General features: G+C 37.8%; 1 protein-coding gene across 3 annotated transcripts in view; it reads right to left on the reverse strand.

The window, feature by feature from the left end:
* Positions 1–23,478, reverse strand: part of LOC126194643 (ankyrin repeat and IBR domain-containing protein 1-like) — a 601,659-nt gene that overhangs the window by 258,939 nt on the left and 319,242 nt on the right. For 2 of the 3 annotated variants that reach the window (XM_049932817.1, XM_049932818.1), the window contains one exon: positions 3,596–3,770. In XM_049932817.1, the coding sequence (XP_049788774.1) occupies positions 3,596–3,770 (175 nt within the window). Of the gene's footprint in view, positions 1–3,595; positions 3,771–13,639; positions 13,681–23,478 lie in introns of those variants that run through there. The other variant, XM_049932819.1, reaches the window with a different exon arrangement.

A 23,478-nucleotide genomic window follows, 5' to 3' on the forward strand; every position in this document is an offset into this window, starting at 1 on the left:
AATCAGGAAAAACTATAGAATTTAATGAAGTCATAAAGAAGTATTGATTTTTCCACCATTATAAGTACCCTGTATCCTTCAGAGCCTCTTTGTGCTATACACCATTCATCATTTAGTGCAACAGCTCCAGGAAAGCTTTCACTTGTTCACCCTCAATCGAGCCACTGTGATGTTTATGTGGATCCCTGGTCACATCGGTCTGGTGGGAAACGAGGGCACTGACACTGCTGCCAAGGCTGCAGTCCTCGTACCTCGGCCCACTAGTTCTTCCATTCCCTCCAATGATCTCTGTGTTGCCATCTCTCAGGAGGTGGTGTCACTTTTGCATCACCACTGGTCTTCCCTTCATGGAAACAAGCTTTGGAGAATTAAACTCTCCCAGTGGCTTGCCCGACCTCCTCTTGGCCCTCTCGCCATGAGGAGGTCATTTTAGCTACGATACATATTGGGCACTGTCTTTTTAGCCATTTCCATTTGTTAAGTGGTGATACCCCACCTCTTTGTGCTCATTGTCCTCAACCTTTGACAGTTTACCATTTCCTGATGGAATGTCCTTTTTTAACCTCTTATGTTCTCATTTATGTTTGCCGTCTGAGTTATCAGTTGTTTTAGCAAACAACACACAGGTTGCTGACCGCATTTTACTTGTTATCCGTTGTAGCAATATGGTGAAGACCATTTAATCTTTAGTTAAGAACCTCTATTGTCTCTATGGCATATTCTATGGACCTTCCTCCAAGTCATGGTTTTTAGCTGTCTTTCCTTCCATTAATTGAGCTCAACATTTAGTCATTTTTAACTCCTTTTTCGCCTTTATGTTCTATGGTTCTGACATGGGTGCATATGAGTCAAGTTATTTTTGTGCCCTAAAACAAAACAAAAGAAACAAACAAGGCATTCTCTCATGCTTCTTCATGTAACAAGTACTATATAGTATCTTGTGATATGCTCATCACATCAGCTATTTAATATGCCTTTAATCATTAAACACTGAGTACCATATTTTGCATTTTCTCAATCTTTTATCCTATGTTGCACTGTTTGGACCTCCTTCAGATAAGACATGTAGTTTCACAATTGAATTCAAGTAGTCAGTTCTTAATAGTTGAAAAATATAGAGCAAACTCCTTATAAACTTCCACCAACTTTGTATGAATTTCTGCTTCCTACAAATAACACAAAACAAAGAATTTTATTATGTCATAGTATTCCAGTTTATCCATTGGAATGAAACACCTGCCACATGACAAACTTAAAAAGCTTTGTAAATAAAAATGTCCCACAGATCAAGATGCTAGCTGATATATGATGTTATGCAACATGAACCAACATAACAGCATTTTGTTGTCTCAATGGCATCTCTTTGTCAGTCTCACAAATTTTTACCTTGCCCATATAAAATTCATTAATAATGCCTCAGATGGAAGTATTTCCTAATGGGGAGTCTATGAGAAGGCCCATATCTAAACAATTAACAAAATAACAATATAATAGAGGGAAACATTCCACGTGGGAAAAATATATCTAAAAACAAAGATGATGTGACTTACCGAACGAAAGCGCTGGCAGGTCGATAGACACACAAACAAACACAAACACACACACAAAATTCAAGCTTTCGCAACAAACTGTTGCCTCATCAGGAAAGAGGGGAAGGAGAGGGAAAGACGAAAGGATGTGGGTTTTAAGGGAGAGGGTAAGGAGTCATTCCAATCCCGGGAGCGGAAAGATTTACCTTAGGGGGAAAAAAGGACAGGTATACACTCGCACACACACACATATCCATCCACACATATACAGACCAAGCTTGGTCTGTATATGTGTGGATGGATATGTGTGTGTGTGCGAGTGTATACCTGTCCTTTTTCCCCCCTAAGGTAAGTCTTTCCGCTCCCGGGATTGGAATGACTCCTTACCCTCTCCCTTAAAACCCACATCCTTTCATCTTTCCCTCTCCTTCCCCTCTTTCCTGATGAGGCAACAGTTTGTTGCGAAAGCTTGGATTTTGTGTGTGTGTTTGTGTTTGTTTGTGTGTCTATCGACCTGCCAGCGCTTTCGTTCGGTAAGTCACATCATCTTTGTTTTTAGATATACAATTAACAAAATGTTTTGATTTGGAGAATACAGGCTTTCTCAGAAAATCTCAATCATAAACTCTTCTTGGGTTGACAGCTAAGTCAATGTATCATTCTCCTGCAACGTTTCAGCAAGTTTCTTACTTGCCATCTTCAGGTGAAGATTTTGCCCATAACATCCACATCTATGCTACGATGTTTGAGCAGTAAAATGCTCAACCAACATGCAAGTCATAAACAGCATTTATGAAGTCAATATTCAGCAGAGGCTGGAACATGAGATCTTAACAGAACTTTAATAAACTCAAGAACTCCAACTGTGTCACTGTCAGGATCATCATATGCTGCCTGAGGTGTCTGACTACCTGTGGATATAGCAGTAAAGCATACTGGTTTCATCTTGGCTTTCCATTTTTAGTGAAATTCTATTTGGAATTTTGTGATCTATTTGTAGCTGGGTTTTGCAATTATGGTGGTACTTTGGTACTCGTCTCATATATCACAACTTTTAAGAAAATCAGTACATTTTAAAATCTTTTCAGATTCACAGTCTAGTTTTTGAAATACACTCTTGTAGCCTATGATATATTACAGCAAATACATGCCACCTTAAAACAGCACTTTGTTCCTTCACATCAGATTATTAGTCCCTGAGATAGGATCCCATTTATGGATATTTTTCAAAAGAAGCAAAGTAAAAAATTGTGGATCCACAACATCCAGTTGCTATACGACATGGAGGAATAGTAGCACAACTTCTTATCTTTCCTCTCTAAAGCAAGATCAAGATGTCAAACAATTTTAGTGTCATTCATTTGAGTGCAATGGAATATGACACATACCAAGTTGGAAATTCCTACCCTTGTTATGTTTTCTAACATCATTATATTTCCAATAGAGTTTCACATGTAAAATCTAATATGTACATGAATATTTCAATATTCTATTTAGGTAAGCTTCCATTTAAATACAAGACTTTCAAGATAAAGATTTGATGAAATGAATGCAAAAACGAGGTAAGGTGAATGTTGCAATTCCCCACACCCAAAATCAGTTTTAAAGATGTTTTAATGACAGAATCAGAACAGCAAATTTATAAATAGTACTTATACGAAGGTATGAGAGTTACACAGATGTACTTTCAAGTTTATGACACTATAACATAAAACATATAGAATAGGTGTGTCTTTTACTGTGTAAATTCCTCCAGATTTATTCTTGAGGACTGACAATTCATTCTGCATTCATTACATATTAGGGACTTGTGAGTAAGAACAAACAGGATGTAATACAAATCACATGACTTATACGTGTAGTTACCTCATTAATACACTTTTTTACTTCCTACTATCAGTCTTCCTCACAGTTTGATAAATTCTCTTCTTTTTGTTAGATTTATTTTTAATAAGTGAAGAAACATTTGAATGCTTTTCTAAAAATGTACACTAGAACAGTCATTACCATAACGTACTAATATGATTACAATTAATATGTTATATTAGGACAAGTTCTAGGGATACCATTGTCTCTGAGAAGTGCCTCAGCAGTAAAAAGTGGCACATGCAGCATGTCAGAGGTCTCGACAAGTAGTTGGTCCTTGGCCTCCTGCAGGTCCTGTGTCCTTAATCCTGAGTACACTTCATCTGGCTCACTGCCGTACAGCTCTGCCTCATTCACACTATCACTGCTATCTGCCTGTGAAGAAAATAACCACTACAGTTAATGGCTGTTGCTTTCAGCAAACACATATAGAGAACACTAGATTTAAAGTGTTTAACTAAAAGATGTAATATATGCTTCCCCCTTCAAATAAACAACACTGCATGAATATTGTAGGTTTTGGACTTCTGTTATATTTACTTACTGAAAATGGTTTATTAACTTGTTTGAAAATTAATATTTATACATTTTTCTCCCTATTTTTGTACTTAATTACAACAAAATTATTCCAGTATCAAGGATCAAGAATATTTACTACCAAAGGACTGAAAAAAATTGTAATGTATGTGTGTCAGGGGGTGTGGGCCTAAATCTGTATCAGTAATCTGTAAGCCACTATGAAGTGCATGGCAGAGGGTACATCACATTGTACCAGCTATTAGGATATTTTCCTGTTTCGTTCACATTTGGAGAATTTAAAGAATAATTGTTTAAATGCCTCTGTGCACACTGTAATTGGTATAATCTTATCCTTACAAAATCTACGGGAGTGATACATAGGGGGTCGTAATATATGCCTAGATTCGTCACTTAATTTTGGTTCTAGACACTTTACAAATAGGTTCCCACATGATAGTTTGCATCTACCTTCAAGAGTCTGCTGGTTCATTTCTTTCAGCATCTTCATGACACCCAGCAACGGAATGAATAAACCTGTATGCATTCATGCCAGCATCCTTTTTATCCATTCAATGGCCTCTGTCAGTTCTATTTGGTATGGGTACCACACACTTGAGCACTAATGTTTTGTATGCAATCCCCTTTGTAGACTGATTGTATTTCCCTAGTATTCTGCCAATGAATCAGAGTCTGCCACATGATTTACCTTTTACTGAGACTATGTGATCATTCCATTTCATGTCCCTGCAAGTTGTTACACCATGTATTTGTATGAGTTGACTGATTCCATCTGTGATTCACTGAAAATGTGGTCGTAAGATACTGTGCATTTTGTTTTGTCAAGCGTACAATTTTAAATTTTTCAATGTTTAATGCAAATTGCCAATGTTTACATTCTAGCCTCTTTCAGACAGTAGACCTACATCATTATAGATAACTGCATTATCTGCAGAAATTCTGAGGTTACTGTTAACAATGTCAATAAAATCATTAATAAACAACTTGTATAGCAAGAGTCCCAAAAAAACTACCCTGGGCACAACCAAACATAACTTGCTGCATCCTCCTTACAAAAAAAGTCCTGAATCCAGTCACAACTTTAACTTCATACAACCTTAACTTTGATAATAAGTGTTCTGTTCAAAACTCCTCATTACATTTGAGCTCAGAATATGTTCTAAGATCCCAAAACAAACCGATGTCAAAAAATGTACACGAGGTTATCACAAAGAGGATCAAGATCTGTTGTACATGTAACAGATGGGACAGACAATACAAATTTGTTGAAAGGAAATCAGTATCATCATTTCACCCCATCAATGCGCAAGTCGCCAAAGTGGCGTCAAATCGAAAGACTTGCACCTGGCGAACTGTCTACCCGATGGGAGGCCCTCGTTACACGACATTTACATTTAGTATCCAATGAGGGTGACATTTAGGATGCCAAATCGGCTGAGAGAGATGTACAGCATTAAAGAGACTGAGAGTGATGCGCGCGCGCGCGCGCGCACACACACACACACACACACACACACACACACAGACGAGAGAGAGGAAGCGAGGGAGGGAGGAAGGGATGGAAAGAGAGAGAGAGGGAGGGAGGGAGGGAGAGACTGCTCATATTAATAGGGAAGTATTTGTTGTGGAGATCAATGCATGACTGTTTCTGATCTTGAACAGTGTTATTACACTGTGACATCAAATTCAGTATCAATGGATGAGCAGTTTACTACCAACGAGTTCTTGTGCACTGCCAGAGGTGAAAAGGGTGGATATCCTGTGCAGTATGAGAGAAAATTACATAGAGAGTTGTTTTGAACAACTGAATGAACAAATACACATATTTGTGGACTCAAAGGGATCAGTTTTTCTGAACTGTGTGGGTAGGAACTCTTCATATAAGAATTCCTACACATACATAACACCCTGGCATAAACTTTCACTAGTCCCTGTCTCCAACCTACCATACTATTCCCTGCTCATACTCAACTATTACATTACACCTACAAATCCTTTCCCCTTCTCTCCACTCCCCCCCCCCCCTTTCACTGTCTTTCAATAATGCACCTAACAGCCTTTCCTGTCCCAATCAAGTCCCTACATGCTCTGTGAGGCAAAACTAGCATCTTCCCCTGTTTGCACCCTGCCATCCCTCCCCCTCCCCATCTGCTCCGTACCCCCACCACCCATCCTTGATTGCTGCTCCTTCAAATGAAGTCGCCATTCGGTTTCAGCATCCTGAGACATTGGTCATGTGTGTGAGTTGTGCTTGTGTGGATTTGTGTGTGTTTCCTACTGCAGAAGAAGGACTTTGTCCAAAAGATATAATATTTTAGCAGTCATTTCCATTGTGCCTGTCTGCAACTCACCACTTCCTCTGTAGGGTAAGACACAGTCTATCTTTTCCATATCGTTGTTATTCCATACTGGACGAAGTGAGTAAAGTTTAATACTTTTTCTGGATGGACTGCATGGGTTACTTGGAGCCTGATTAGTCTCTGTCGGGTGTGTGGTATCAGTGTGCAAACATCTTCTATCCATAGACTGTTTAGCAGCTGTCTGACAAAAAGGAGTTCTGGGTTGTATCCTCTTCACCATCTTGCACTACCACAAAGTGCAGGGAGTTCATTGATGCAGATCAGCTCATAGGTTTTTATTTCAGCCCACTTCGTATTAACTCCATAGAGTGCTGTGGTTGTTGATATCTCATATAATAAAGTTGACCTTGTCCCTGTTTAAGTTGCTACAACTTCAAAGGAAAGCTGGATGGATGATGAGCTATTGAAAGTCTGTAACCCAGAGAGGAGCCGTCTGATGACATGACAGAAGAAGAAGGAGAGGAGGTTAATGCGGAATAAATATTTTTTTCGTTCAATTGGGGCTACAGCATGATAAACATCATAGTAAGACATTTTGAAAAGGAAGTGTCCAGATTAGCTGTAATGAGGTTAATATTCTTTATTACGACAGCTGTTTAAATTTTAGTAGCATTCCCAAGTAAACTGTGAATGCAACATTTGTGATGGCTGTCCATGTGAATAATTATACATTTGAATAGTTCATTGGTACTTGTGTCTAGTTTGATTTTACATCCATATTGCATCTACAGTAAACTGTCATCAAGTAATTCAAAGATATCACTTGGTATGCACTAATTATAAATGTATGGAATACATTTTGCACTTATTTGATGGTTTGTTTACTACAAAGTATGATTTGACATTTATTTGACAGTTCATTTACTATTATGCTACATGTTTACAGAGTCTAGACACTTAAGCAATGATAATGTTATATTTCACTGATTGGATTTTGCTGCAAATTATATCTATGGTCTGAGTACATTTTGTTGTCCTTTGTACTATCCAACTGAAATACTAAACAAACACACAGACATTAAACAGAAACATTATGTGGAAAACTCTATTGGCATATTGGAACATGAAAAGGGACAGTATATACAGACAACAAAACATACTCAGATCAAAGATATAATTCACAGCAAAATCAAATCAGTGAAATATAACATTATCATTGTTTAACTAGCTACACATTGTAAACATAACATTAGAGAACTGTCAAACTGTACTTTATAGTAAACAGACTATCAAATAAGTGACGAAACATGTGGCATACTTGTACAATTACTGCATGTCATGTAATCTATACGAATTAGACAGTGACAGTTTACTATAGAGGCGATATTGATGTCAAATCAAACTACACACAAGTATCAATGTACTATTCCAATGTATGATTATTCACATCTTTTTCTAAAAAAAGTTGCTAGCTTATTGAGAATGAATATGAAGAGAAATCTTATTATATGTGGAGACTTCAACATTGACATGGGAAAAGACACAAAAATAAGACAGGATTTTGAAGAATTGTTAATACAGCATAACATGAAAGTGACAATAACTGCACCAACAAGAGTGACTTCACAAAGTGAGACAATGACTGACAACATAATTACTAATATGTGTAACTATGACTCACATGTAGTTCAGACAGAAATATCTGATCATCATGGACAACTAATCAGCTTTTGCAGAAGTAATGACACAGTATCAGAACCAAAACAAACAACCAAAGAAATTAGGATCATCAGTGAACAAAATATCAACATCTTTAGAACAATGTTAAGTAAGGAAACCTGGAATGAAACCCTACAGGCCCAGAGTGTAAATGAAAAATATGATGCATTTATTTCAACAATTAAGTACCATTTTAATGTAGCATTTCCCAAAGTAAAGAGACAAGAAAGGCATCAAGATCAAACACAGTGGATTACGAGTGAAATACTAGAACAGCGAAGGAAGCTTCAGGACGTGAGACGGATGGGCGAAGCTGAAAACTATAAAATGTTAAAAAAGAAGTATAGAAAAACAATAAGAGAAGCGAAAGCAAGAGCAATTGACACCACTATAGCGAACTCAAAAAACAAGGCAAAGGCAGCTTGGAATGCAATCAATGCTGAAAGATAGGAAAAAGATGGGTCAAACAAAGAAGAAGGTATTAGGTCAATTAAAGTAGACAACACAGTGGTCACAGATGGTATGGAAATAGCAAACATACTGAATAATAACTATATCAGTGTAGTAGAAAACCTAAAATTGGAAAGAAATAGTCAAAAACAGAAGGGTATTAAGGTACCAAAAAGATCATGCAGTACTATGTTCCTAAGACCAGTCACGGAAGAGGAATTGCGGAAAACTATACAGAAACTGAAGTCCAAGAAATCAGCTGGTGATGATGAAATATCAAATCATGTAATAAAGCTGGTTTGTGAGGAGATAATAACACCACTGCTGAACATAGCAAACTGTTCTTTCAGAGATGCAATTTTTCCAGAAAAACTAAAGATAACGAAGGTAGTGCCAGTGTACAAGAAAGGGTGTAAGGATGATCCCAACAACTACAGACCAGTTTCACTGATATCAGGCTTCTCAAAAATCCTAGAAATGCTTATGTATACCAGATTAGTTAACTATTTGGACAAACATAACATTCTCATGACCTCACAACATGGTTTCAGAAAGGGTAAATCTACAGAATCAGCAATTGTCAGTCTAACAGAATACATTTTACAGTCCTTAGATGAGAAAAAGGTTGTCTCTGCAATGTTTCTGGATCTTTCAAAGGCATTTGACACCATTGACCATGAAATGCTGATACAAAAATTAAGCAACTATGGCATTCGGGGGCAACCAGGTGAATGGATAAAATCATACTTCTGCAACCACAAGCAGTATGTATCATTAGGAAACTCGTACCAATCAGAAACCAAATCCATCAAATATGGAGTGCCGCAGGGTTCGGTAATGGGGCCATTGTTATTTAATGTATTTGTTAATGATATAGGTGTTGAGGAGGAAGAAAAGAAAATATTGTATGCTGATGACATGACAATACTAAATAGTGACCAAAATATGGAACAGCTTGAGAGAAGAGCATACATATCTGCAAATGTCACAGTTCAATGACTGTTGGAAAATGAACTGGTTATAAATCTAAAAAAGACTATGTATGCAGTGTTTAAAAACAAGGAAAATGCTGTAGACATGGATTTAGAGGTTGATGGAACAAGGCTGGAAGAAGTAGAATCTGCTAGATTCTTAGGTATTCTTGTGGATAATGAACTGAAATGGAAAAAAAACATATTAACAATGTCTGTAAGAAACTGAGCTCTGTCATATTCTTAATGATGCAGCTATCACAGTATTCAGACAAGAACCTTCTGTGTACAGTGTATCATGGACTTTTCGAACCATACTTACAGTATGGAGTGACGGTGTGGGGAAACTCAAACAAACATGAGACAAAACGAGTGTTCACATTACAAAAAAACGCAATTAGGACCATTTTAAGAAGAAAGACCTCTGAAACATGCAGAAACTGTTTCAAGAATTTAGGTATCTTAACTTTTTCATCGTTGTATATATACAAAACAATAGTGTACATCACAAAAGGTAGTGAGGACTGGATTACAAATGCTAGTGTACACACCCACAATACAAGAAAGAAGAATGAAGTACGGAGCATACCCCACCGACTGGCAATGCTAGAAAAAGGACCCCAGTACTCTGGTATCAGACTACTAAGAAGTCTGCCCAAAACCCTGCAAGATAGTGTACTTCACAATGACTTTACAAAGAAACTTAAAGAGTATCTCATTGAAAAAGAGTTTTACAGTGTTGCAGAATACTTATGCCATTAAATTTGTATATATTGTTACTCATTATCGGTGATGTAAAAATGTAAGCTAAAGGTGTAGAAAAATAAGTGATAAAGAATTTTAATACTTTGACATGTCCTATATTACACGTACATTTACTGTACACAATGTAATCTTACAGGATCAAATAAAATTCAATTCAATTCAATTCAATTCAACCATATGTGTATATAATTTTACCAACATCGTATTCACAGGTTACTTGAGAATGGCATTAAAGCCGAAACAGGTGTTATAATAATGGATATTAAACTTATTGCAGCTAGTCTAGACGTTTCCTTTTTTTTAAGTAATTGACAACCTAACAAACATTATTATGCCAATATTTATTATACAACAATATTTATTTGCATTAGATATTTGTTGTGCATAAAACCAGACTCCTCAGTTACTGACAGAAGACAATTAACAACAGCACAACTGGTTTACCAAGCAAATATTTTACTTTGTTTAGAATTTATTCGGATTAGAGGCAAAATTTATGTGGAAATTACTTTTGTCTTCAATTATGGCTGTTTGATCAACAGTTCATCTGGAAGTATATTACAAACAAATATTATTTAGAATGAATTCTGCCGGGAAACAGGTGCAAGAATTCCAGAATCTCTGAAGAGGATTGTCATCTCCTTCCCAAAACATTCTCGGCAGTTGCTTTTGTTATGAATAAATACCGTCTCTAAAGTCTGTACTGCCCCCATAGATAATCCCATAAGACAGTAGGGAGTAAAACTATGCAAATAATCTTGTACCCTGGTCTTTGAAGTCAATATAATGGGGTGTTCCTGAGGGACAGATGAACGAATAGGCACTGGATAAGGATCAGTGACTATAAGGTAAATGATTAAGAGGAATTTTGAAAAAGGTTCTTAGGTTTATTGATAAAAGGGGCTGTATTTGGTAGGAACCCTTGAGGAAGAATTATGGGGCTGAAGCCAGTAAGCAACCTCATGAGGAAAAAAATTGACAAAAATTAACAGGAAAACTGAGTGGCTAAAGGCGAGATGCCTGAAGTTTAGTAAGGCTAGTGATGCACCATACACACTTGTGAATCTAAGTCCATCATCATAGAGTGGCAAATGATCAAACGAATTAATTGTTCTGGTCAAGACTGGCAAACCAAGAGAGAGTGTTCAGCTTGACTAGCTTCGGGGATCGGGGTGCCCTATCACATGACATGGGTCCTGCACTTCCCAATTGGTTGATCAGACAAACTGCACATTCAGTGTTGGGTGTAGGTAAAGTGTCCTTGGTTGCTAGTCACATATGCTGTGCTAAAACTGCACAATGGCACCCTGTGCTCGAAGGAAGAAAAGTTCCTCCCGTTCCAAGACACAGATTACAATAGGAAAATACAAAACAAAATATTTTTTGGAGTATTGGTTAGTTGGCTTGTACAGTGAGATATCTTTAAGTGCAAAATATGCTGAAGTGAACTTCTTGGTTAGTTTTTCTTAGTGGTATTCTTCTCAGGTTTTCAGCCTTATCCTACAATCAATTTGTCATATTATTTCATCAGTTCACCTAGCTATCTTATTTAGATGCTGAGGCTCACCATTTCTGATGGCAACACCTGAGACAAAGGACTTAAATGACATAGGTTTCTAAAATAAAAGCTTTTGTCTCTATTAATAATAATATTATTATTATTAGAAAATGAAGTAAATGAATGTACACACAGAACTGCGGGCCAATACTGCTAAAATCTGGTTGTTGCAGGACTCTAGACCATACTTTAAGCTTGACTGTTGTGATATTTCTGGAGGAAAAAAAAAAGCTTTGCTGAAACAATAGTTACTGATTCTGGATAAACTACTCATGTGAAACACAGTTAGCTTTGTTCACACACAATATATTGAAGTGTAGGTGAAGAGGTGGATTTCATCTAGGCCTACCTAGTTTTGCAAGATGTTTTTGGTACTGTGCCATGCTGTTCACTAATAACCAAAATATGATCAAACAGGGTATCTTCATGGACATGTAACTTCTCAGTTTTTACAATGAAATGAAATGTGTGTGTGTGTGTGGGGGGGGGGGGGGGGGGGAGCTAGGGCCTCCTATTAGGTAGACCAGTCACCTGGTGCAAATTTTTTAGTTGACACCACTCTGGCGACAAGCATGCCAATGAGAATTAATTGATGATGAAGACAACACAACAACCAGTCCTCAAGTGGAGAAAATCTCTGGCCCAGCCAGGAATCTAACACAAGCCCCTTGTATGCATTCTGCCACATTGACCACTCAGCTATGGAGGCAGACATTTTTACACTAATAGAAAGAATCAGAGAAACAGGACTATATGGTGAGGCTTACGTTCCAGACAGACCCAGCCTGGGGCTGGTAACAGTTAAAACACAAAGGGATCACTAACGTTCTTGATGTGCATAAAAGAGTTATTGTTCACTGACTTGATGTTGCCTAAGGAAAGTGTCATTTCACAATGAAATGTTCCACTTACACGGGAATTTCTGGAATAATTTCAACACTGTTCTCATAAATGTCTAAATGTACAGGTGCAAATTTTGAACACTTGTGTTATAAGAAGACTGTTGACAGTCCTGTTACCACCACCGTATATCTCACTTAAAGATCACGAGTACAAAACTTCACTTTCGAAAGCCAAAATGGAATTATGTCTTGATTTCAAGAATATAAAACGTGAGAGGGCACAATACCAAAAATGACTGAAATCTTTGAAACACTTTCTCGATTTATATCATGTAGTTGTTTTCTCTAACATTGAACTAGTATTCATCAGCCCTCCAAGGACTTTTATGGGGCTATATGATGTATATATCTTGCAACCTAATTAACGCTTGTCTATTTCGAATCTGGTTCTCTCTCTTTTCGCATGTGCTCACCGTTCCCACTCTTTTTTTTTCCGATCGGGCTTCGTATGCCAAATTACAAATTTGGTCATACGGGGCCATTTAAATTCTCAGTAATTTTACTACATTTGTTTGTCTACAGTTTCCCTGAACAAACTCTCAGTAGTCAGTACTGCTGTTCGGTTTTAGGAATAGAAGAGCATAGGGAGCAGACGGGGCTCGCAACTCCTTTACGGTAACTTGTTTACGCTCGCTTGCATCAATCACCACCATAGTCGGAGTGCGTCAATAGCGCTATACGAAATTAAAAATTGGAGAAACACATTCGGAGAGAATCTGAAACGAATACATGAGACACTAAGAATTTGTGGTCACTCGTAATTTTTCAACCTTCAATGGTAAACAATATTGGAACACTCCGGTTTTGTGCAAGTGAGTCAAGCTCTGTTTCTGTATAATCAAGCACGTGTAACTAAATGTTATACATTCGCAGTTAACTGCATTACTGTAATGTCTAACAGATTCCAAATTAAGAAAATAAATATAAACTCATGCTAGTCCGTTACACAGTGTAATTACTGCAAAAATAAAGCTGCACAGTAATACACCTTGTTACAGGTAAGCTTTTTTTATGGAAACTTTTTTAGTAACATTTATCTTACTTCTTGGAGAATTGGCGACTCTGACAATTCCGCTCACACTACTTGCAGTTGACCACATATCTGTACTGTCTCAAGTCTGAAATATTTATTGTGGTTGCGTCTAATAAATTAAGTTTCTCCATCATAAAACTGAAATAAAGTTTTTGGATCAATGCTCTTTTACGCCATGTATAGGCCTATACATGTACAGTGAAACTGACCATCTTTGAGATGGGGAGCTCTTTTAGCGGAAAGTGTGAGTGAGGCAGGCACTGTTTCAGGTTTTTACCAACTCGAATTTCTCTCAAGCAAAACATAATTTTCTGTCGTTGCAGGCGCTGACGTCTACATACAATTTTTTTCCCAAAATCAAATATGCAGCTCAAGGTAAAGAGCGAAAAAAGGTCGTATTAAAAGCCTTTTAGACTATACAAGAAAAAATTTCGACACACTCCATAGACCGGTGACACACATTAATGTGTGATACATCAGTCTCGAAAGTTTGATCTACCTGAGCTTAAACGGATTAAAGGTGAAAGTGTTTAACAATGTGACATTCGGTGGGGGGAAAGTGAGCACACTGACGAATCTTAATGGGATATGTCACGCATGAAAACTTTAGAGAAGTTCGTCGAAACATGGTAGACAAATATACATTAATGCACACTGTGGCTGAACTGAAAAGTAGTGAAAGGAACGTATCACAGTATAGCAAAACCAGCTCTAAATGAACTACATCATAACTAACCTTAATTCAGACGAGCAGCTGTCAGACATACGCCGCTTTCACACTATACGGTTTTGACCGTACGGCAAAAAGCCGTACGGCTGTAGGTGTGAAGAAATGTATGGCGCCTTTCACATTATACGGCGACGGCAAAATGCCGCTGCCGTGCCGTGCTGCAGCCGTGTCTTGCCACTACAACAGACGGTCGCCGTACGGCAAGTTCGACAACAGTGGCCTACGTGACTAAGTGCATGCTTTCACACTGGACGGTTTTGAGCCGTACGGCGTCGACTAGTTCGTTGTAGTGTCGTTTTATTCATTTGTGTTTATTCTTGTTTACTGAAAAGTGTAGAAGAATGGATGAAATTGATACTGAACTTTTGATAACCTTGGTGGAAGTAAGACCTGTTCTGTGGGACAAAACTCTAGATGCGTATAGAGATCGTATTGCTACAAAGAATGCTTGGCGGGAAGTTTGCGTAGCACTGAAGCAAGATTTTGATGAGATGGAAGACAAAGATAAAAATGCGTTTGGTAAGTATTTATTTAATATATTAATATTACATTTAATACGTTTTAAACAGTTTTTATTTAACGTTATAAATTTTATTCTAAAAGTAAATCGTTTGTTTATAAGTAAATTACTGCTACCAGTCACGTTTTTTTTGTTTTGTTTATATTTTGCACGACGCGTTTCGGGAAATAATTCCCATCCTTAAGTGCGTTTTTCTCTAAGTTTTCATCATGTGTGGTGTCTTTTTATGTGTCAGGTCTTGCATTCTGTTTTCTTTACTGTAATTTATAAGAGAAACACGCACAAGACCTCACAAATAAAAAAACACTACACATAATGAAAACTTAGAGAAAAAAACGCACTTGAAGATCGGAATTATTTCCCGAAACGCGTCGTACAAAATATAAACAAAACGATTAAAAACGTGAGTGGTAGCAGTAATTTATTTATAAAGAAAACTATTTACTATACAGTCGCAGGCTTTCACAAACAATCTACAAAAAGGAAAAGGCTTGTTAATTTATATCTTTGACATCTGCCATGACACGCTTCCAGCATTTGTCATAAAATATTTACAAAGAGTGTTCCTTATGGCGTTGGCTGTCAGTCCTCCTCTTATGTTGGCATCTTGGGCTAAGTCTTCCAAACCAGTGAAGGATGTGGTGTCTTCAATTATAAATCCATCTCTCTGACGTACAAAATTGTGTAAAACAATGCAAGCTTTAACCATTTTTACTGCAAAATCTGGATGAACATTTAAAGGTCGGTGAAACAACCGCCACTTATTGGTGAGGATGCCAAAAGCACATTCCACATACCTCCTTGCTCTGCACAAACGGTAATTAAATACACGTTTCTCAACTGTCAAGTTTGTTCCCCCAAAAGGCCGGAGCAAATGCGTGTGTAGGCCAAATGCTGCGTCTCCCACGAAGAAGTAGGGTACTTTTGGACCTTCCGTACCAGGCAGACATTGGACGTCTGGAAATTCCAGGGAATTACTTTCTATTGACTTCCATAAACTGGACCGTCTGAACACTGAAGAGTCACAGTCTTTGCCATAACTTCCTACGTCGACATAAATGAACCTGTAGTTGGAATCCGCTACAGCCATCAGAACCACAGAAAAGTATTCTTTGTAATTGAAGTACATTGATCCGCTATTAAATGGGGCAGTAAGACGGATATGTTTTCCATCCACCGCTCCTAAGCAGTGGGGGAAATTAGCAGTACGTTCAAATCCAGCCGCTATTGATTCCCATACCTCTTTGGTCGGTCTTTGTATACATTCTTCCCGCAGTGATGACCAAATTGCTGTGCATACATCATTAACCACTTTACTTGCTGTAGAAATCCCAATTCTGTACTGGAAATGTAAGTCAGTGAAGGAACAACCGCTTGCCAGATACCTGAACAAAACGAAAAAAAATCAGTGACATTTAGTTTGCAGTGGACATTTTTTGTTACAGTTTTGCTTTTTTCTATACAAAATTAAAATGTTTTCATACAGTTTTGTTTTCTTTTGATGTAGGTATAGAAGTAATACGGAGGTGGACCAATCTACGAGACTCCTTTGTGAAGTCAAACATAAAAATTCAAGCTGCGAAAAAAAGTGGCTCAGCAGCAAAGAAAATGAAAAAGTATGTATATTCTGATCAGCTGCAGTTTCTAAAAAAGCTGTATGATGCTCGAGAGACGGAGGACAGTTTTCAATCGGAACGCACCGCCAGACTGGAAGAAGATATAGAAACGCAGGGCTCCGTCGAAAATACTGAGAATGTTTCTGGGCCATTTGATACAGCACCCACACAACAAACATCCAAAAGCGAGTGCCATACAAACAGAAAACATAGAAAACCTGATGCAATCGAAATGAAAATATTACGAGCTCTGGAAGAAGACAAACCTTGCAGCAAAATGTCATTTTTACTTAGTCTGAAGCCTCATCTGGAAAAATTTGATGAACAGGATTATCTTCAGTTTCAGATGGGAGTCCTCAAAGTTATAGAAAATATATATGAAAGGAGAAATATATTGACAGCTCAACCTCCTCCATTTACCCATTACACACCTCCCATGCCCTATAATAATAGATTTCAAGCTTATTCTTATTCACCTATGGAAAATGCTGCTCCAATATCCTCTTACCATACGCATCAGATTCGTCCTCCTCCAGCTGCACCAAACCCAACTACTTTTCTCGAACAACCATTACAGACTTCTCAAGGTCGCAGTTCTTATCAACGAATTAATAAAGTGCCACCACCATACCCTTCGCCTTCCACAAGTAGCCATGAAGGCCCACCATCAACAACGCAGTTCTACAACGTTTTTGCAGAGAGCCTGTCGCCACAAAGTGACAGTACAGTCAGTCCTGCTACAAACTCTTTGGTTTCAACTGCTGATATTGATATTGACTTTTCTACTTCATAATCTGAGCGTAATAAAAATGTAAAACACAAATAAATAAGTAAATAAACAGAACTAGTTTTTATGTATTAAATTACCTTAACGTGATAGCCAGCATTTGAACAGGTTGGATGCAATTGCGGAATTGTGTGTTTTGTCGTTGTAACACATCCTTTAGTTTTCTATGTAATTCGTCAAACGAGGTAATAGACATTCGGAAATAGTTAAAGAATTTATTTCCGTCGTTCCTCAAATCTTCAAAGAGTGTATAAAATAAACCCACTTCGTCTCTTCTCTGGTTAATGGGGTGTACCCACAAAAGACGACCTTTTCTTTTGCGGCGACGATGAAGCAACCACAAAGCAACAACTCGTTTACGGTTCATCTTGATACACACATTAAGCAAACTGAATAGACACCAACAACTGGTCACGTCAAAAAGCCGTGTAATGTGAAAGCAACACAGGCACGGCTAAAACTCGTACGGCTTTTTGCCGTACGGTCAAAACCGTATAGTGTGAAAGCGGCCATAGGGTGTATTACGGTTGTCCGGCTCAATCTACAAGCGGGCTACGTCACTAGGTGTCAACAAACGGTTTTAAGGAGAACATTTTTAACAATGTAAGGAGTTTCAACCGTGAATACTGTGGCACAAGTCCGTATTAACGCACAGCAGAAGGACATGGAACAGGGCAAAAAAATAAAACACTGTGCCAATTTATAATAAGTAACATGTGGTGTGGTAGAGTGGAGATACGTAAGACACACAGTCTTTCGTAAGAGCTCTATCGCGGCGATGTGCTGTTCATAAAGCAAACAATCGGTCGCTCGCTTCTACCCTGCTGATACGTCAATTTATCTAACAATTTCAACTAGTACAGTACCAGTACTGCATATGGGACGCCACTGTGTCGTAGAGTTCCGCTATCTGTGGAAAATGAACTGCTTTGTTTATTAGAGGTGGCTGTTATTCTCCGTATTTCGACAAATACTTGCAAATTAGAATTGTTACTAAATACTATTTACAAAAAAGAAACTGTGATTATTCTTTGTGGTGATTTCAATATTAATCTTCTAGTTGAAAGTCAACAAAAAAAGCAATTTTTGGACATATTAAAGAGTTTCAACATATCACCACACATAAACAATTCAACTAGAATAATAAACACCTCCAACAGCCTCATAGATAACATTTTCTCAAATATGTCAGCAACTGAGATAGAGGTAACAAACATAGAGTTAGGATTGTCTGACCACAATGCTCTCACAATTGAAATCCCTTTAAGGTCAAAGGAAGATAAAGGTGTAAATAATATTTACAAAAGAAACTTCTCTGTGGACAGCTGTCATCAGTTCATAAGTATCTTAGAAAATAAAAATTGGTTAGATGTTATGAAACAGTCAAGTACAGATGAGGCATATAGTGTATTTGCATCGATTTATATGATGAACTTTGAGATGTGTTTTCCAAAGAAACTGACCAGAATCAAGTCTACTGGACACATAAAGTCAAGTTCTTGGATGACTCTTGGCATTAAGAAATCAGGTGAAAACATGAAAAAACTGAATTCAGAGTTGAGGGAGTGTACAGATACTGATTTTATAGAATATGTAAAGAGGTATAGGAAAATATACCGCAGAGTAATTGCAAATGCAAAGTTATTAAGTAATAATATGGAAATAAAAGAGTCCAGAAATAAAACTAAAATAGCATGGGAAATTGTGAAAAAAGAAACCGGGGTACCTATCAAAGACAAGGAAATTATTCTAAAAGATGAGGAGAATAAAATGGTAGATAAATATGTCATGCCTAATTATATAAATAATTACTTTTTAAATGTACCCCAGACATTAAGCAGGAATTTTGGGGAGCAGATTAAGATGGAAGCACTCAAGGCAGCCAGCAGTATGATGGCAGTTCCAACAAACGAAAAGGAAGTTTTAAAAGTGATTAAAAGTCTCACGTCCAAGATGTCATCTGGAGTAGATGAGGTGCCAATAATATTAGTAAAGAAAACAGCTAATCAGATAGCGAAACCATTGGTGCACATAGCAAACTTGTCAATGGCTGAGGGCGTGTTTCCACAAAAACTGAAAATTTCTAAAGTCATTTCCCTGTTGAAAAAGGGTGATAAACTTAAAATAGAAAACTACAGACCTGTCTCACTCCTCCCAACTTTCTCTAAAGTTTTAGAGATACTAATGAAATATAGAGTCACACATTATCTTAATATGCACAATCTGATAAACAGTAATCAGCATGGATTTCAAGCTGGGAGAAGTACTGAAACAGCTGTACTAGAATACACAAAAGAAATAATCACTAAATTGGAAGAGGGAAAAAGTGTAGTTGGGATAAATCTAGATTTGTCAAAAGCCTTTGACACTGTTGACCGCAGCATACTTTTGAAAAAGCTTGAAGCTATAGGTATCAGAGAACCGGTAAAAAAGTGGTTTGAGTCTTATCTAGAAAAGAGGATACAGGTGGTTGAAATTACAGCACTAAATATTAATCAAAAAATTAAACTAAGATCAGATCCAAGGGAGGTCACAGTAGGAGTACCCCAAGGAAGTGTATTAGGCCCCTTGCTGTTCCTCATTTACACTACTGGCCATTAAATTTGCTACACCAAGAAGAAATGCACATAATAAACGGGTATTCATTGGACAAATATATTCTACTAGAAGTGACATGCGATTACATTTTCACGCAATTTGGGTGCATAGATACTGAGAAATCAGTGCCTAGAACAACCACCTCTGGCAGTAATAACGGAACTGATACGCCTGGGCATTGAGTAAAACAGAGCTTGGATGGCGTGTACAGTTACAGCTGCCCATGCAGCTTCAACACGATACCACAGTTCATCAAGAGTAGCCACTGGCGTATTGTGACGAGCCAGTTGCTCCGCCACCATTGACCAGACGTTTTCAATTGGTGAGAGATCTGGAGAATGTGCTGGCCAGGGCAGCAGTCGAACATTTTCTGTATCCAGAAAGGCCCGTACATGACCTGCAACATGCGGTCGTGCATTATCCTGCTGAAATGTAGGGTTTCGCAGGGATCGAATGAAGGGTAGAGCCACGGGTCGTAAAACATCTGAAATGTAACGTCCACTGTTCAAAGTGACGTCAATGCGATCAAGAGGCGACCGAGACTTGTAACCAATGGCACCCCATACCATCACGCCGGGAGATAAGCCAGTATGCCGATGACGAATACACGCTTCTAATGTGCATTCACCGCAATGTCTCCAAACACGGATGCGACCATCATGATGCTGTAAACATAACCTAGATTCATCCGAAAAAATGACGTTTTGCCATTCGTGCACCCAGGTTCGTTGTTAAGTACACCATCGCAAGCGCTCCTGTCTGTGATGCAGCGTCAGGGGTAACCGCAGCCAAGGTCTCCGAGCTGATAGTCCATGCTGCTGCAAACGTCGTCGAACTGTTCGTGCAGATGGTTGTTGTCTTGCAAACGTCCCCATCTGTTGACTCAGGGATCGAGACGTGGCTGCACGATCCGTTACAGCCATGTGGATAAGATGTCTGTGATCTCGACTCCTAGTGATACGAGGCCGTTGGGATACAGCGCGGCGTTCCGTATTACCCTCCTGAACCCACCGATTCCATATTCTACTAACAGTCATTCGATTTCGACCAACGCGATCAGCAGTGTCGCAATATGATAAACTGCAATCGCGATAGGCTACAATCCGACCTTTATCGAGGTCGGAAACGTGATGGTACGCATTTCTCCTCCTTACACGAGGCATCAAAAAAACGTTTAACCAGGCAACGCCGGTCAACTGGTGTTTGTGTATGAGAAATCGGTTGGAAACTTTCCTCATGTCATCACGTTGTAGGTGTCGCCACCGGCGCCAACCTTGTGTGAATGCTCTGAAAAGCTGATCATTTCCATATCACAGCATCTTCTTCCTGTCGGTTAAATTTCGCGTCTGCAGCACGCCATCTTCGTTGTGAAGCAATTTTAATGGCCAGTAGTGTACGTTAATGATATTCAGGTGTCAGAGAGAAAAGCTAGAATCATGTTATTTGCTGATGATACTGATGTAATTTCATTTGTCACATTAACTTAAACATATATTGTTACACAGTTGTGCAGAGATGATACTAGTTTAGTGATATGAAGCAGTCATTGCACAGTACTGTGGACCATGTCCTACAAGATATACAAAAATGGTTTAGTGCTAACAAGCTAACACTGAATGCAAAAAAACTAATTATGTGCAATATGGAAAAATAAGTGAACAGGACGAGCTAAATCCCACCATGGAGGGCAAACAACTTGAAAGAGTACAGTGTGCAAAATTCCTGGGTATGCACATTGATGAGAAGATTAATTGGAAGGGCCATGTGGTGAGCTTAGCACTAAAACTAAATTCAGCATGTTTTGTGCTTAGAATAATTTCAAGAGTTTGTAGTAATGACTGTACCAGATTAGTATATTTTGGCTATTTTCAGTCCATTGCATCCTATGGGATAGTATTCTGGGGAAAAACAAATTGTCATCTAAATGAGATTTTCAAATTACAAAAACGTGCTATTCGGATAATGACCCACAGCCCACCTCAAACACATTGTAGGCCCCTTTTTAAAGCATTGAAACTTTTAACAATTACGTCATTATACATTCTGAAATGTCTGTTGGTGATCAAAAGAAATCAGGACAAAATGAAAACCAATACAGACTTCCATAATTACAATACACGGCAATGTAAAGAACTCCACATACAAGCTGTAACAAGGACCCGAAGCCAGAAACATGTATGTAATCAAGGCATCAAACTTTTTAATGCACTACCAAAACATATCAAAGAGCTGGAAAACGAGGATAAATTTAAAACTGTTATAAAGAACCACATGCTTGACAAATGTTATTACAGCATAAGTGAATATCTGTGCACAACAGTATAACAATATATGTTTAAGTTAATGTGACAAATGAAATTACATCAGTGCATAAGAAATTATGTTATAAAAAACACTTATTAGTTGTATATTGTATTAAACATAAGATAGATTAATATGAATTCAGCACAGATACAAATTTTGTAAAGATATTATATAGCTGTTAAAATGTACCCTGACAAATCCTATATCACAAATGTGATCATTGGGATGATAATAAATAAATAAATAAAAATAAAAGAAATATAAATAAAGAAATGGGAGCTTAAATTTGTTTTGGAACGCTTTTCTTGAGAATCGTATGCTTCATTGGAGAGATTACATGTTTCGGCCTCACCAAGTGTATTGTACACATCTTTCTAGTCTGTGTTTTCACTACAAGTATTTACGCAACGGCTTTGAAGTATCGATGTATCCGGAGAAATGGTTTCAATAGCGGCAGTGCCTATTTCCATAACACTAGTACAGTGGTTCCCAATCTGAGGGTAAATAGCTACCCTCTGAGGGATAAAATGTAATTTTCTGAGAATGTAAAACACAGTCACGAAACTAAATTGTTTTTTAAACCCATTACTATTATCACTGTTTCGTATGAGTATAGTACTGGTGACATACGTTACCAATAATTACATTTTTTTTTCAAATAACCTGTAAGACAGACAAAACAACCAGGAGCGGTGGCAAGGGGGGGGGGTTATAGCCCCCTCCCCCTCTACAGTATCATATTATACTGGATAAAATGACTTCAGAAATCAACAAATGTATTACTTCAACAGATTCAATCATTTTTGTATAATTATACGGCAATGTAGGATTCAGTGTATTACATTTCAAACACATTTAAAAAAAGAATAAGAGCGGTAAATACCTTACTATCTAAACCAATAAATACCATTTAACTTAAAATTGGCGTCTTATTATTTATTAATATACATTGAATGTATAATAATGAAAGGAGAGCTGAAACTATGGAAAAAAAGGTGGGTTGATGAAAGTAAAAGACCTGAAACAGCAATGAAGCTTTAAAGAACTGTGACAAGCAGTTTTTCCCAAATGTATATGTTTCACTTCAAATATTTAGGGCTATTCCTGTCACCACAAGCACTCCTGAACAAAGCTTCTCTACTTTGAGGCGAATAAAGACGTTTGTGTAACACAATGGGGCAGGTGAGACTAAATGGGTTGTCTCTTGCAATAACAATAAAGAAACAAATATGGACATTGAAAATATCGTTGACATATTCAGTAAAAAGAAATAGAGACGGATGAGCATGACAA

The sequence above is a fragment of the Schistocerca nitens genome, chromosome 7, assembly GCF_023898315.1.
Source record: "Schistocerca nitens isolate TAMUIC-IGC-003100 chromosome 7, iqSchNite1.1, whole genome shotgun sequence".
In the NCBI taxonomy this organism is placed as follows: Eukaryota; Metazoa; Arthropoda; class Insecta; order Orthoptera; family Acrididae; genus Schistocerca; species Schistocerca nitens.